This window comes from Centroberyx affinis, unplaced genomic scaffold (genome assembly GCF_046629955.1).
Source record: "Centroberyx affinis isolate AG114_WGS23_722 - 3 ecotype Tasmania unplaced genomic scaffold, CSIRO-AGI_Caff_v1 ptg004027l_1, whole genome shotgun sequence".
Lineage (NCBI taxonomy): Eukaryota > Metazoa > Chordata > Actinopteri > Beryciformes > Berycidae > Centroberyx > Centroberyx affinis.
Window position 1 is genome coordinate 173,746 of NW_027281828.1, and position 16,364 is coordinate 190,109.

The 16,364-nt window shown below is 45.2% G+C and overlaps 1 protein-coding gene across 1 annotated transcript; it reads right to left on the reverse strand.

Moving 5' to 3' along the window:
* Window positions 1-38: 38 nt before the first annotated feature.
* Window positions 39-12,094, reverse strand: LOC139663492 (uncharacterized). The gene is made up of 14 exons (XM_071542180.1): window positions 12,059-12,094; window positions 11,576-11,668; window positions 11,371-11,464; window positions 11,196-11,283; window positions 10,690-11,026; window positions 10,437-10,530; window positions 9,153-9,240; window positions 7,009-7,315; window positions 5,986-6,079; window positions 5,015-5,102; window positions 3,666-3,984; window positions 2,857-2,950; window positions 2,603-2,690; window positions 39-1,940 (listed from the first exon to the last, which is right to left on the reverse strand). Exons 2-14 carry the CDS (start codon window positions 11,634-11,636, stop codon window positions 1,383-1,385), a joined length of 2,310 nt encoding a protein of 769 aa, XP_071398281.1. The 5' UTR covers window positions 11,637-11,668; window positions 12,059-12,094; the 3' UTR covers window positions 39-1,382.
* Between the last annotated feature and the right edge of the window lie 4,270 nt (window positions 12,095-16,364).

A 16,364-nucleotide genomic window follows, 5' to 3' on the forward strand; every position in this document is an offset into this window, starting at 1 on the left:
ACATACTGTATAAAAATAAGTTACTCCTAAGAGTAGGATACATGGAGAGGCAACAAATGGAAATAGTACAGCTAATATACTTTACAATGCAGCTTCTACTGTGAGCAAACTGAAGCATCTTATGGATCGACTTGATTAGTATCAGCAGCCTTCAGTCTGGTATCAGAGCCCCACACTCAACCCACTTCCTCTTCCTCGATCTGCTCCAGTGCGAAGGCTGGATGGATTAATCCACGTCAACAAAGCTTTGTCACATGACCCTATCAAAAACCCATTTGGTATTTCATAAGCAGCAGGTTTCCATGGTAACCACTGGTCAATAACATCAGCTCTGTGAGACATTATCAATATACGGTGTAGTGGTTCTGGTCCGTTTATTGAAGGCTAATACACGAACGTCTCATCAGGCCGTGGCCTTCCTTGAAAAATAGATTTGCCACGTTACAAACAAACAGATGAGCTTTGGTTAAATCCTAAGACCAATCCTCAGACAATCATTTGTATTTTTAGCAACAATATACATGTAAATACAGCTGTTTGAAAATGACAAAACATTTCACATTGATGTTGCGAACCAATAGATGTGATGTTTTACACACATTCAGAGTTTGGCTGCGTGGCTCCATATTAATTTAATGGAGAATGACACAACATGGTTATTGCATTCACGAAGAAGAACTGTACAGCTGAGCCACTGACCAGATCTCAGTTCTTAAGGCTTCCATCAGAATTAAAAGGAGCTTCTGTGCTTCCAAACGTCTAAAATCATCAGCAGTGCTCAGCCAAAAGTCTGTGGAGGCTGAATGATGTCCAGGATGAAGATTACGTCCTGTAAGATACTGTAGATAATGTACAGAATGTACAGAATGTATATTAATGTAGATTAAAGTCCAGGCTACTCAGCCACTGTTTGAATAGCTTCAACACTCAAACTGAACCTTCTCCAATCGTCCTGTCCATCCAGGGAGGTCTACCAGGATGGTCCACATCCCAGGGAGGTGTAGACCTCCAGGATGGTCTACCAGAAGGTTTCTAGCAGGGTGGTCTACATCCAGGAGTGGTATATGCTTCCAGGTAGTCTATCAGAGGGGTCTACACTGCCAGGACAGACTACGAGTGTGCCTACACCTCCAGGATAGTCTTCCAGGGCGTCTAGACCTCCAGGATGGTCTACACCTCCAGGATAGTCTACCAGGATGGTCTACACCTCCAGGATAGTCTACCAGGATGGTCTACACCTCCAGGATAGTCTACCAGGATGGTCTACACCTCCAGGACAGTCTTCCAGACGGTTTCTACCAGGGGATCCTAAATCCAATTGTGGTCTACCTGGGTGGTAAACCAGCGTATTCTACCAGTGCAGTCTATACGTCCAGGATGGTCTACATCAGGGCGTTGAGGTGTCCAGAGTGTCCTACAGAGTTCAGCATCAAGGCTCGCTGGTCCAGAACCTCCCTCTCCCGTCCCAGCGCCGCTCTCTCCTGCTCCACGATGGCTCTATCTCGCTCCACCGCCGCCCGCTCCCTCTCCAACCACAGCCTCTCCGCCTGCACCGCCGACCGCTCTCGCTCCACCGCGGCCCGGTCCCTCTCCACCATCTCCCTCTCTCTCTCCACCGCGGCCCTCTCTCGCTCGACCATCTCCCACTCCCTCTCCAGTCCTCCCAGCGGCCCGTCGCACTGGTCCGCGGCCCTCTGGCACTGGTCCGGGGCGTCGCCGAACGACTCCTGTCCGTAGTCCGATGAGGAGGGGGGAGGGGGGCGTGACCTGTGTCTGGGGGCGGGGTCCGGCTGCTGCTCGTCTTCCTGAGTGACGGGGGTGAGGAGGGGGGCGCTGGTTGCCAGGCGACCCTCCATGGCTTCATTCATCAGATGAAACCACGGCCAGGAGGAGGCGCTGTCTGCCATACTCTCCATCCCTACTGGAGGATACTTCAGATCCTGAGAGGAGAGGAGAGGAGAGGAGAGGAGAGGAGAGGAGAGGAGGAGAGGGAGGAAAAGAGAGAAGAGGAGAGATAAATCTACTCACCAATAAAAAGCTATTTGGGTAAATTTCTTGTCACTTGTGATTTTGAAGTGCTTTAAATGTCGTGAACTCAACCAGCCTAAACATCTAGTTAGTCTACTGTAACCTACTCTATTCTAAAAACACGTAGTTGGTCTACTATAACTAAAAAAACAAAAAAAAACAAAACAAAAAAAACCCAAGTCAACAAGATAAGAAGGCAACAAAAAAACAGAAAAAACCAGTAATGCACCAACAAGGACACCAGTCAAAGCAATTCAAACATGCGGCAAAATCATATGACAGCACTTGTAGAAGTTATTGTAGCAATTTTGCAATGGTTTCTCAGCAGTTTGTTAAGCAGACTGTGTATCTTTGTCCAAGAGCTCCAACTAGATAAAGCAAAGTTTGGAGGAGACGTGTGCCTGCCGAAACCAAATCACTGAAAATACTAAAAGCCGCAGGTGTGTTAAAAAAAAAAAAAAGCATCCTATGTTATCACAGCCTCAAGCAGACTAGCAGTTTGTTAAGTAGACTGGCAGTTTATCAAGCAGGCTGGCAGTTTGTTAAGCAGACTGGTAGTTGGTTAACAGACTACCTTATATCTCCTCTTCAGATTGTCCCATTTCTTTGACATCTGGTAGGTCGAGACCTTTCCCAGCAGCCCCAGCTCCTTCAGGATGGCTCTGTTACAGTTAGGACAGACAACATGAACATCAGGGCCACCGTACACACAGTTAAACACAGCATCAGTGCCGACTGACGTCTGACACTTCTACATCTATATGACAGTACAGTACTTCAGACAGGTGTATGATATGTGCCTATATAGTACATAAGACAGTATCTTACTTCCAGGCGGCCTTGGCAGCGTTCCTCCTCCCGGTGAACAATGCCTCGTTAGCGGCTCGCAGTTTAATCAGCCTCCTGGTGTCCTGGTCTGTCACTGTGACACACAGACAGGCAGAGAGACAGAGAGTAATCAGATGGAGAGACAGACAGGTAGAGAGTAAACAGATGGAGAGACAGACAGGTAGAGATAGTAAACAGAGAGACAGACAGGTAGAGATAGTTAAACAAATAGAGAGACAGATAGGTAGAGAGAGTAAACAGATACGGGGACAGACAGGTAGAGAGTAAACAGATGGAGAGACAGACAGGTAGAGATAGTAAACAGACAGATAGAGAGAAAGACAGGTAGAGATTAGGGCTAAACGATTTTGAAAAAATATCTAATTGCGATTATTTTGACTGATATTGCAATTGCGATATGATTTGCGATATTAGAGGGAATGATAATTTTTACATCTTTATTCTCATTTTCATTGAAAAACGTATTAAAATGATTATGGTGTGATTTTTGCGGGGATCTGTACCAAACAAAGATGTTTTCTTAAGTCTGTAGAATATAATGTGTAGGCCAGGACATCTCTGCAGCACCACAATATTTACTTTAAAATGGTATTTTGACACATTTCGCCTTTAACAAATACTGCGCCTCCTGCGATTTGAAAATTGCAGTAGGCCATATTGCGATTTCGATAAAATTTCGATTAATTGTTCAGCTCTAGTAGAGATAGATCCTCAGAGACAAACACCAGCTACTGTTGGAGGAGTTAGGGTCAGAACCTGTCTTACTAATACAGAAGAACCTGTCTTACTCTTGTAAGAGAGGTCGGAGGGCGTCGAACACTCCTCCCCGCTGGCGTCGATGTAGGTAACGTTCCCATCAGCCTCGGCGTTGTCTCCGCCCACCATGCTCTCCAGCTCCGACACGCTGCCCCTCTCGGCCAATAAACAATCTCTGTCGGGGGGCGGAGACGAGACGAAGACGCTGTCCTCCTCGTTGGACCAGAGAGGCGTCACTCGGGGAGCTTTCCCTGCCAGCCGACCCTCCAGAGCGTCGCTCATCAGCTGGAACCAGGGCCAGGAGGCCGGGCTAGTCTGGCCCTCCATCCCCCGAGGAGGAAACTTCAGGTCCTACAGACAGGTGGAGAGACAGACAGGTAGATAAGACAGACAGGTAGATAAGACAGACATGTAGAGAGACACAGGTAGAGAGACAGACAGGTAGATAAGACAGATAGGTAGATAAGACAGACAGGTAGATAAGACAGACAAGTAGAAAGTCAGATAGGTAGAAAGTCAGATAGGTAGATAAGACAGACAGGTAGATAAGACAGACAGGTAGAGACACAGGTAGAAAGAGACATGTAGAGAGACACAGGAAGAGAGAAAGATAGGTAGAGAGACAGACGAGAAGATAAGATAAACAGGTAGAGAGACAGACAGGTAGATAAGACAGACAGGTAGAGAGAGACATGTAGAGAGACACAGGAAGAGAGAAAGATAGGTAGAGAGACAGACGAGAAGATAAGATAAACAGGTAGAGAGACAGACAGGTAGATAAGACAGACATGTAGAGAGACACAGGTAGAGAGACAGACAGGTAGATAAGACAGACATGTAGAGAGACATGTAGAGAGACACAGGTAGAGAGACAGACATGTTGAGAGAGAGATGTAGAGAGACAGACAGGTAGAGAGACAGACATGTTGAGAGAGACATGTAGAGAGACACAGGTAGAGAGACAGACAGGTAGATAAGACAGACAGGTAGAGAGACACAGGTAGAGAGACAGACAGGTGGAGAGACAGACAGGTAGAGAGACAGACAGGTAGAGAGACAGACAGGTAGAAAGAAAGACAGGTAGAGAGACAGACAGGTAGAGAGACAGACAGGAAGATAAGACAGATAATAGCACTGTGTTATCTAGATGATCTACTACACTGCTGGTCAGTACTACAGTACAAGGTGTAGTGTCAAACTAGAAAAGTACTATGCAGAAAAACAGTACCCATAATGCCATGTGCTATGATGTGATGGCAGAATCAACCAATCAGAGACAAAAACCAGTTTGGAGTGTAGTACATTCAGACTGACATGCAGTATGTTGATATTTGTTGACAGTTGTTATGGTTCCAGTGCAGACCAAACTGGTGTCTGTTACCTTGAATTTGGTTTTCAGGTTGTCCCACTTCTTGGCGACCTGGTCAGGAGTGATCTTCCCTGTCAGTCCCATCTCCTTCACTATCCCCCTGTGGACAGAAGCATTCATTTCATATAAAACGGTAGAAAATGGCAACATGCCCGGATCATTCCACATAAATATGTTATTCCCGGATGCTATTCCTACGCTTTCATTTAATTTATCCTTTATTTAATCAGTCTCATTAAGATGGAGATCTCAAGAGACCTGAGAACAAAAACATTCATAGAAATTCAGGCAGTCAGCAATATACAAGGACACACATTTATAAAAAGCAATTAGAAGCATCATAGAAAGTGTCACTACAGCAGTGCTATTGTCATATCTCTGCTTTATAAAGAACAGTTTGACTGTTCAGTTATTAAGTGTCTGGGCTTCAGTGAGAGCTGGATGGAGATTCCTACTGAAAATACAGACAGGCATCACTGAGCAGTATTGCCCAGATTATTTTAGTGCTGTGATTTTATGTTATTTATATGATTTTTATATGTTTTTATGTGACCTGTACTGGTTCTGGTATTTTCAGTAGGGAGGCACATAACAGTAAATCATTTTCCAGATCTATTCTACACCCCCCCACCCATGTTAATGAATGAATGAAACATCTATGTACATTAGTAAAAACATATTTTTGCAGCGACCTGGGTTTGAATCCGGCCCGCGGTCATTTGCTGCATGTCCTCCCTTCTCTCTCTCCCCCATACTTCCCTGTCTCTCTCTCACACTGTCTCAATCTCTATCAAATAAAGCATAAAATGCCTAAAATAAATCTTAAAAAAAAACAACAACATCTTTTATACTAACCCCCCCTCCCCTCCAACTGTTATACATCACTGCCCAGATCAACAAGAACTACAACCCAGATATAAAATCTGAACAAGGCAGAGGAACAAAGTGGATGGACTGTTAGATTTGGTGGAATGCTCCTTTACCTCCAGGCCGGCTTGGCGGTGTTCCTCCTCCCGGTGAAGAGAGACTCGTTAGCGGCTCGTAACTCAATTAGTCGCCTGGTGTCTTCTTCTGTTACTGCAATCAAGGTCAGAGGTCAGTTTACACACAGCTGAAAGTTGGGTACCAGTGGTGTAGCATTTGTAGCATTTATGGCTTTTCAAATTTTGATCATAAATGATAGCGCCCCTATCAGGCCAATCAGTGAAATGTTTTCAAACACTGGAACACGAAGATGCTTCTTCCCTCCAAATTTGGTCAAAATCAAACCAGTGGTGGCATGCTTAATCTCTGCACATTAGTGCAGAGATTAAGAGATTACTTTTTTTATTTATTACTACTTGATGTTTGAGTGGGTGTATGTTGGGTTGGGGCATGTTTTGGTATGTTGTGTTTCTACATTTGTGTGTGTGCAGAATCAGTTTCCAATGTTTTTAATGCTGCACCTGAATTGCCCTTCGGGGACAATAAAGATTTATTAAATTGAATTGAAGTGGTGTCTGACATTTCATGTTTGATGGACACATGGATGGACGGATGCATCTAGGGCTGAACGGTTTTGAAAAAACATCTAATTGCGATTATTTTGACTGATACTGCAATTGCGATATGATTTGCGATATTAGAGGGAATGATCATTTTTACATCATTATTCTCATTTTCATTGAAAAACGTATTAAAATGATTATGGTGTGATTTATGCGGGATCTGTACCAAACAAAGATGTTTTCTTAAGTCTGTAGAATATGATGTGTAGGCCAGGACATCTCTGCAGCACGACAATATTTAATTTAAAATGCTATTTTGACACAGATTTCGCCTTTAACAAATATTGCGCCTCCTGCGATTTGAAAATTGCAGTAGGCCATATTGCGATTTCGATAAAATTTCGATTAATTGTTCAGCCCTAGATGCATCACACAGGGGACAAAAATACTAATCCTCCATAACAAACAAACACACACACACACACACACACACACACACAGTATTCCAGCCTTCCTTACGTTTGTAGGTGAACTCGGCCATCCGGTGCAGATCTCCCAGAGCGGTGGATCCATTCTTGTCTTCGTTGTCGACCAGGAGATCCATCTCCGACTCGGTCAGGAACTCGGCCATGCCCCCCCGGCTCCGGCGGGCTCGTTTCCTGGGCGCCGGCGGCGACGGCTCGCACTCCTCGTCTCCGTCCTCCACGATGGGCGTGAGGATGGGCGCCGAGCCGGCGAAGCGGCCCTCCATGGCGTCGTTCATCCGGTAGAACCAGGGCCAGGAGTTGGGGTTGGTCTCCACGCCTCGAGCCGGGAACTTCAGCTCCTGAGAGAGAGACAGGAAACTCTACAGTCCGTCCAGAGAGGGAACCTCATCCTCCTGTCACCGCTGTCCCCAACACATAGGGCTGCAACTAACAATTATTTTCATTGCCAATTAATCTGTTGATTATTTTCTCGATTAATCGATTAGTTGTTTGGTCTATAAAACGTCAGAAAATGGTGAAAAATGTGGATCAGTGTTTCCCAAAGCCCAAGATGACGTCCTCAAATGTCTTGTTTTGTCCACAACCCAAAGATATTCAGTTTACTGTCATAGAGGAGTAAAGAAATCAGAAAATATTCACATTTAAGAAGCTGGAATCAGAGAATTTTTACTTATTTTTCTCAAAAAGACGTAAAAAAAAATTACTCAAACCGATTAATCGATTATCAAAATAGTTGCCGATTAATTTAATAGCTGACAACTAATCGATTAATCGATTAATCGTTGCAGCTCTACCAACACACACTGCTGTTATCCATGATTTGCAGTGACGTCAGTGTTTTGTTGACGGCACCATATTGACTCCCACAACACTGTTCCTTAATAACCACAGACTAAACAACAAGTAAACATCTCACCTGACTTGGTAAGAAAAGGAAATATATTTAAAGGAGTAAACAGAGAAGGGAATGCAGCTCATCTCTAGTGGCTGGGATGGCTGATCCTCCAGCCACTAGAGATGAGCTGCATTCCCTTCTCTGTTTATTGATATCTAAACCTCGACTCCAACGAGCACCTTTTTGAAACTTGGTAAGCAAAGCACTCCTTTAGCTTCATTCTATGATATATTTAAAGCAGATTCAAATATTTGGAGAAAGTGACTCTTCCTCTCTGCCTCCAACATGGCCGACACCACTAAAGTCAGCAGATAAACTCCCTGATCTGTCACTTCATCATATCTGCAGAACCCGCGACGTCTTATTCACAACCTGTCTCCGTATTTTGGTGAAACCCTTAAGGGGAACAAAAGTATCGATGCATTTCAGTATTTCACTTCAGGGTGGGGAAGTACACAGAAGTACTTCATCTTCAAGAGAAAAGTTGTTCTTCAGCGGGGAAACGTCCTGACATGATTATTATAACTTAATTATTATAACATGATTATTATAACAGGCGATAGTTACAGTGCCCACCATTGTATCCTCTATAACAAGTTTGGTTGGCCCTCCCTTAGTATCAGGAGAGATCAGAATTGGTTTAAGTTTATTTACAAAGCCCTCGTTGGGAGATTACCATTCTACCTTAACTCACTTTTACACTGGAATACTGGAGCCTACCACACACGCTCCCAGGACTGTCTGATGCTTGAGGTCCCGCGTGTCTCCACGGACCTCGCAAAGACCGCTTTTAAGTTTTGTGCTCCGCATACTTGGAATATTTTACAGGGTTTGCTGAAATATGATTCTCTTGTTCCCCTGGGACATTTTCAGTCAAAGATATCAACTCTGGTTAACCTTAATTGCACCTGTTTTAAATTATGTACTTTTGAATTGTCTTTTTTGTTTGTTTATTTATTCATTAATTTCCTCTTTCGTGTTATTTGTGATTTTCTCTACTTGTAATCTCGGCACCACTGGAAAAGCGGGTCTCAACCCTCAGTGTATTTTCCGAGAACTAAATAAAGGTTGATTTATTATTACAATGGACAGCACATCATATCACAGGCATTTTAATTGGTACCTGCTAAGTGCATTATTTAATAAAATAGTGATGGTAGGCACTTTCTCTCACTAACTGTGAATGAGAGGAGTCAAGCTGAGATTCAGTATGGCGGTGTCAGCAGAACAGTGCAAGTCATGGACAGGTTGTTACTGGAGGTGGAGGTGGACGGTCCTACCTTATATCTCCTCTTCAGGTTGTCCCACTTTTTGGCCAACTGGTCGGTGGTCACCTTCCCCTGAAGACCCAACTCGTACAGAATGGCTCTGCAAGAAAACACACTTTGGCTGAATCCCAATGTCCGGACTCCAGACTCGCAGACTGAGCCCTCACAGACTTTGAGCGACAGTGTAGTGTGACAGGGTGTGAGGGCTTGAAATGATATCGAAAGGAGAAACAAGACAGGCTTTGTGACGACACATGTTGCCTTGAATACAGGGATGCTACTGTCTCATGTGGAAAGTCCCGATGTGCTATACTTGACCGTCTATTTTCATCGATCAGATTAAAATATATGGAAATTGTATTCAAAACAAGTTTGTATGAAGATACAAACAACAGTATACACAAGTGCAATAAACCCTACACTAGCAAGATAGCCAATTTACATTTACAGATAAAGGTTTTATTGCCAACACCTGCCAGTGTCCCCAGTGTCCTTATTTATTGACGTGACTGATACGAGGAGGCGATTCCCTCTGGAAGTCTCCATACGTTCACATCAGAGCCCTTAAGCAGTTGCTGATTTTGCAGTGAGACAGCTGAAAGCCTGGATGGAAGCAGGAGCACGCCTGAAAGTGTGTGAGGCCGTGAGACCGGACACAGGGATTCAGCCTTTGCCTCCATGAGGAAACACTGGACAAGCTACAGTCCCATCAGCCTGGCTCTGGACTGATCTGGGAACAGAGCTCTATAGGACCAAGAAGAAACTGTTCTGGTCCTGGTTAGACTTGGGCGATATCAACAAACTGATCCGCGAGGCCAGTGACGTTGTGGGGGTGGAGCTGGACTCTCTGGTGGCAGTGTCACAGAGGAGGATGCTGTCCAAGTTACATGGCATCTTGGACAATGTCTCCCACCCGCTCCATGACATGCTGGTCAAGCACAGGAGCACATTCAGTGCAAGACTCATTCCACCGAGATGCACCACAGAGCGTCACAGGAACTCATTCCTGCCTGTGGCCATCAAACTTTTCAACTCCTCCCTCAGAGTGTCAGACACTCTGAGGCAATAGACTGGCTCTTGGACTTATTTCACCCCTGTCAGCAGTTTATAACCCCATAACTTATAACTTATATTTAAACTGTGCAATACCGATTTTTTGTGCAATAATTCAACTGTGCAATAATTATTTAATTATTTACACTGGTGTATATATTGGAGTATGATGTGTTTTGGTTTTTTTCTTTTTTTTCCTGTTCATTGTCTGTTCAACCAGAAAGAATCTGAACCTCCACTCACCTCCAGGCCGGCTTGGCCGAATGCTTCCTGCCGGTGAAGAGTGCTTCGTTAGCGGCTCGAAGTTTGATCATTCTCTCTGTTTCTGGTTCTGTCACTGGAAAAAGAGAAAAACCAGTTTTCAGTCACATGTTGATAGACATCGCTGCAAGTCACAGATAACTCTGGTCTGCTAGTATTGCCTGAATTCAACCAGCTAAGTAATAAACAGCAGAAAGGTGTTTCCATGCCAGTCATCTGTGGTTTAGCTGCCTACTTTTATAGGTGCACTCAGACATCCTCCTCCAGCCCATGGGGACTCCCTCGGCGGGAGGAGCCTCGCTGTGAACCGTCCCATCATCCTCCGCGCTCTCTGCTGCCACCGTGTCCTCCATCTCCGTTTTGATGAGGAACTCCAGGATGTCGGCGTTCTCCGGGTTCTGGCTGACCTGGTCGTTGCCGCGGTGACCGGCGTTGCCGACGGTGTCTGGGCTCAGCACCAGGTTGCTGTTGTAGAGCCGGCCCTGCATGGCTTCATCCATGATGTGGAACCAGGGCCAGGAGTCCACAGCGCCCCCTAGGCCGTCCTGGCCCTGGTAGGGCTGCTTCAGGTCCTGGAGAGCACAAGAACCTTTACAGACACCTACAGATACCTACAGATACATACAGATACATACAGATACATACAGATACAGAATGTCTCTCCCACTAGGTACTATAATTACAAGTTTAATTTGTCTGACAATTGTAATGACCTTATTGCACCATATACACACTCTTTACCTTGTATTTTGTCCGCAGATTGTCCCATTTTTTGGCGATTTGGTCTGCTGTCAACTTCCCTTGAAGGCCCAAGCCTTTTAAAATGGTGCTGAAAGAAATTCAGAGTGGGTTACATCAAGTCAGCTGAGAGGAAACACATCAACAAAGAGGTTTGACAGGCAAAACCTGTACGTACTTCCACGCTATCTTGGCAGAGTTCCTTTTCCCTGTGAAAAGAGCCTCGTTGGATGCCCGGAATTCAATCAGCCTCTTGACATCCTCCTCAGTCACTGGGGGTTCAAAGGTCAACAGGTATCAGCACTGGCAGGCTATCAGGTCTTCTGCTGGAGCTCATGTATACATAAACCTGTATATATCTAATGTACACCACGGTTACTTACTTTTGTAGGAGTTTTCTGGTAGCTGGGGCAGCGGATTCAGGGCCGACTCCATTGTGATCATGGAAGAAGAGAAGGGCTCTATTCCTGAGGCAGCTAGGGAGGAAGGGGGAAGGAAGCAGGGAAGGAAGTGTGTTGGTATTCAGGCCTGATGCTAACTACATCCGCTGCCACATTCTGCAAGTTTGCCAGCTTTGTTTCTCCGACGGGAATGCTTCTTTGTCCATTGCAAAACACTCCCGGTAGAGATTTATTTAACTTTGACCAGTTGGCGCTTATCTGTTTCCTCTGAGGCTGCAGTAACCCGATGAGAAGTAGGCTGCTAGCTAGCTAACTAGCTAACCTAAATAACAACAAGCCGACACAGAGCCGTTCTCCCCGGTCCAAACCGACACTGGTTCCCGCTAAGACGAAGTAATTCCAACCTCTGCTGGCTAACGTTATTTATGTCATCGCCATAAAAGTGAATAGAACCGTAAACAATACCGTTACCAGTTATTCCTCTGAGCAGAGCTAGCCCGCATCCCGTTTCCTCTGCTCTGGGTGCGTTCGGTAACTCCGCCTGGGCTGCCCTCCGTCACGTGACCGACAGACCAGGAGGGCGGAGCCAGACGGAAACCTGAACAGGCTAGCATCATATTTGATAAACTAGAAATATTTAACATTTAATACAAAATAAATACTTACCATTTAATAAAATAATAATAGGGTGGGCAGAGAAGCCAGGCTGTCATATCCTATACAGTAAAGTGTAACTTCTTATTTTCCTCTCACTTGTTATGTATTTCTTCTTCATCTTCTATGGGAACTTTTTTTTTCTTAGTTTCTTTAAAATGAAAGATGGAAATGGAAACAATTTTGCTAAAGAAAGAAATTACTTGGGTAGTGTCCTATTTGACACTTTACTCTTCAATTGCATCTTCTCCCTTGAAAGGGTTTGTACATGTTACTGTACTAAACTCATCAGAAACAAGTTTCTAAAAGCAGATTTCCAGACATTTCTCCCCAGCATCCCCTGTACCACCTAACGTTTCTTTCAAATATTATTTTAGTGCATTTCTGCTTTATTTGACAGTTCACAATGAAGAGTCTGTGAAGATGGGATGTAACCAGCAACAAAGGCTCCAGGCCAATTTCGAACCCAAGGCACGGCAGGTACTTTAACAAACCGAGCCTCCAGTAGTTTCCCTTTTACAGAAACTTGCCCCTCTCAGAGTCTGTGTGCACCACTGATACCCAACATGATAAAGTTTTGAAACAGTTGTTCTGTTCCTATTTATATTCTGTTTTTCTTTGCTGTATCTTATACCATTTGGTGCTGGAACGACCCATTTTCCCCACTGGGATCAATAAAGTTTCATCTGATCTTGAGCGAGTCACTGGCTGTGTTCGGTCCAGGCTCCACTGACACTGTGAACCGGTTTGTTTTTCATCTCTTCTACCATTTCAGACACAATAATAGCTGTTCTGGTTATTTGCGTCTCCTTAACATTAAAATCAGCTGTAGGCTCCATGCTATTGAGAAGACAATTTAATGAATTACATGTGTGAACATAATCATAGCATTTGTGCTTCTTTAAATATCATTATTGTCAGTGGAGAGACTTTGCTGTTGGCATTGACATCAAACAACAAAATCAAAATGGTTTAAAATGTATTTGACACTGTGGAACAACACACCTAACCACACTACTTAGAACACTGAAGTATCTAGAACCATTGTAAAAGCATCCAAACACACACTGCTGGTTTCCATGGCAACAAAGAGGAGGGTTTTTGGCCCTCATCAGTTTCCGTAAGATCTCAGGTGCAAAGTATACAGGGGAGTTTTTTTTTTTTTGCTGCCTCTGCTTCCTGTGAAGTTCCCATGCCTTGTAGACTTGTGGAAGTCTGAACCACACTGAATATGGAGAAGGATTTAATACCTTGATATGAACCTTGAGTAGGAACTTACAGGTAGACTGGAGCCAAACAGACACCTGCCCTCCCTGCTCCAGGCTGCTGGTCTGTAGCGGCCCTTGACCTCTGACCTCTCTGTTTTAGGGGGCAAGAGGCAACAGAAAATACTATTTCCCTACAGTGTGCAATAGAGAAGCACATTAGTATTATTATGATTATTATTAATAAAACAAACAACAAAAACAGCATATCCACCACCAATGAACTTGGAATGTTTATGTTATATATATCTTTGTACTGTTTATAGCCATTATGCACTCTTACAGGTTAACAGTGTGTGAAGTTTATTGACAGTGAAAGAATATAGTGTCCAGATTTACAACAGAGGTTCACAGTTCCATCACAAATCTCCCAGCAACTGCAGCCGGCTCCATCCAAGGAAACTATAAAAGAGTTTTATAGTTTTACAGTTTCCTTGGCTCCATCATGGAGGTCCAAGTTGACAATGTCTAAATATATAACAACTTAACAACCAGGCTAGAAACAGACAGCAGCTGAGTCAGCTTGTTGTGGTGTGGCTGTAGATCCATTCAGTAACGTTCTCAGTAAAAGTGAATAGTGTGATAAGGTGGATTTGTTTCCAAATGTAGGTTACTGTGACACAGTGAACTGTCTTGTCTTTAGCCCTAGTCTCTACTCCAAAACATGAAGAGTTGTAGCTTGAGAAGAGTCAGCTCAGTTAACCTGAACAAACTGTTAGCTAGCTAACTAGCCAGCAGGCTTATTTAGCAAAGCAATGTTAGCTAACATACAGCTGCTAGCCACTACTAGCACTAGCTTCTACTAGATACGTTAGCTAGTGTGCTAATCAGATGTGTTAACAAGAAGACAGTGATGGTTAGCTGACCAGATGCTATGGTAGCTAACAAGCTGACATCTAAACACAAAGTCAATCAGATGGATCAGTGATGAAATGATCAGCTCCCAGTCAAAAACAGCACAGAAATTAACCGTTTGTTCAATTCTGTTGAGTTGTACATTTACACAATCAGCTGTTGCCCACGTCAGCCACTGCGCCCAAGGGCCAAGGACCTCCAATATGGCCGCCACAGATTGTGATACATCAGCCCCTCTATACAACACAGTAGTGTGTGAGGGGGGTTGCATGGTAGTTGACGCTCACAGTTTTTCAATGAACTTCTGGAATAAAGAAACCAGTCTCTGTCTATTTTCCAGTTGGTCCGGATTCAGATCTGCAGCCCTCCAGCTCTGGTAGAACCTGGTCTGTAGTACGACTTCCTTCTCTGTCGGCATCTCAGCCTGATCCCTGTCTAGAACCGCTCTCTCTCTGTCTAGATCCACTCTATCTCTCTCTATAACTGCTCTATCTCTATCCAGAACCGCTCTATCTCTATCCAGTACCGCTCTCTCTCTCTCCAGTACCGCTCTCTCTCTCTCCAGAACCGCTCTATCTCTATCTAGAACCGCTCTATCTCTATCTAGAGCCGCTCTGTCTCTCTCTACGGCCGCTCTCTCCCGTTCGACAGACGCCATCTCTCTGTTCAGCAGCTCTCTCTCTCTCTCCAGTGCCAACCCCTCTCTGTCGAACTCGGCCTGCTCTCTCTCCAGTGCCTGTCTCTCTGTTTCCAGCTCTGCGATCTGTCTGTCCAGCTCGGCCGTCTCCATGGTGATGTTTCTGTCTGTGTTGATGGAGGTCAGCGCCGCCTCGTTCACCTCGATGCTGTCGTTTCCTGCTGCAGTGCGGTCAGGCAGTATGGTGGCGTACAGTACAGCGGTCTGGCTGCTGTCCATCACAGCTTTGCTCTTTAGCCAAGCCTGCTCACACTCTGTAGGGTTAGAGTCAGGGTCGGGGTCTCCCCCGGGTGTCGTCCTGAGTGCTCCAATTTCTCTGGGTGCCCCGACTCCTCCTGATGTCCCGATGTCCCCGGGTGATCCAACTCCCCCCTTTACCCCGACTTCCCCTTGTACCCCGACTCTCTCAAGTGCCCCGACTCCCTTAAGTGCCCCAACTCTCCCAAGAAACCCGGGTGTCCAGATGTCCCTGGGTGCTCCAACTCCACCAGGTGCCCCAATTCCTGTGGGTGTCCCGACGTCCCCAGCTGCCCCGACTTCCCCGGGTGCCCTGACTTCCCCGGGTGCCCCGACTTCCCCCGGTGCCTCGACTTCCCCCGGTCCCCCGACTTCCCCTGGTGGCCGTGTGTCTCCAGCACTCAGCCCAGAAACGGTCCCTTCCACGGTCCCAACACTGAGCCTGGGCCAAGCTGCTTCCTCTTCCTCGTTTTCATCGAACAGCGAGGGGTTGAGGATGTGGGCGCTCCCGGCCAGGCGGCCGGTCATGGCCTCGTCCATCAGGTGGAACCAGCGCCACGAGTTGGGTTTGGCCGGGTTCAGCATGCCTTCCGGGGGGTTCTTCAGCACCTACACAGAAGAGGACATCAGGCTTTAACCCCTTGTTCACTGACTTTTCCTGACTTTACCCTTAAATTTCCCCTTAAGTAGCTTCAAAGTTTTTTTTTTCCTAACTGTACAACAATGTCATGTCCACATTCTACATTCTGTATCTGCTCGTTCCAACTCTTTCTTGAAGCTCTAGCTGCTTATATTGAATGAAATATTCAAATTCAAGATGCCATGTTTTTATGGCTGCACCATTACATCAAATGGAAAAAATCTAGATGATTGTGCATCATTATATACACATTTCCCTGTAATTCAGCATGACATATTTGGTGTCTTTGGAAAACTTGTTATCTTGACTAGAATTTAAAATAAAGTTCTGTTGGTTTGAACAAAGCTTGGCCGTGCAACCTGCGTTTGTAATGATGGAGCCAGTGGCGGGGCGACAGGGAAGAAGAGGTTAAGGAATAGTTCA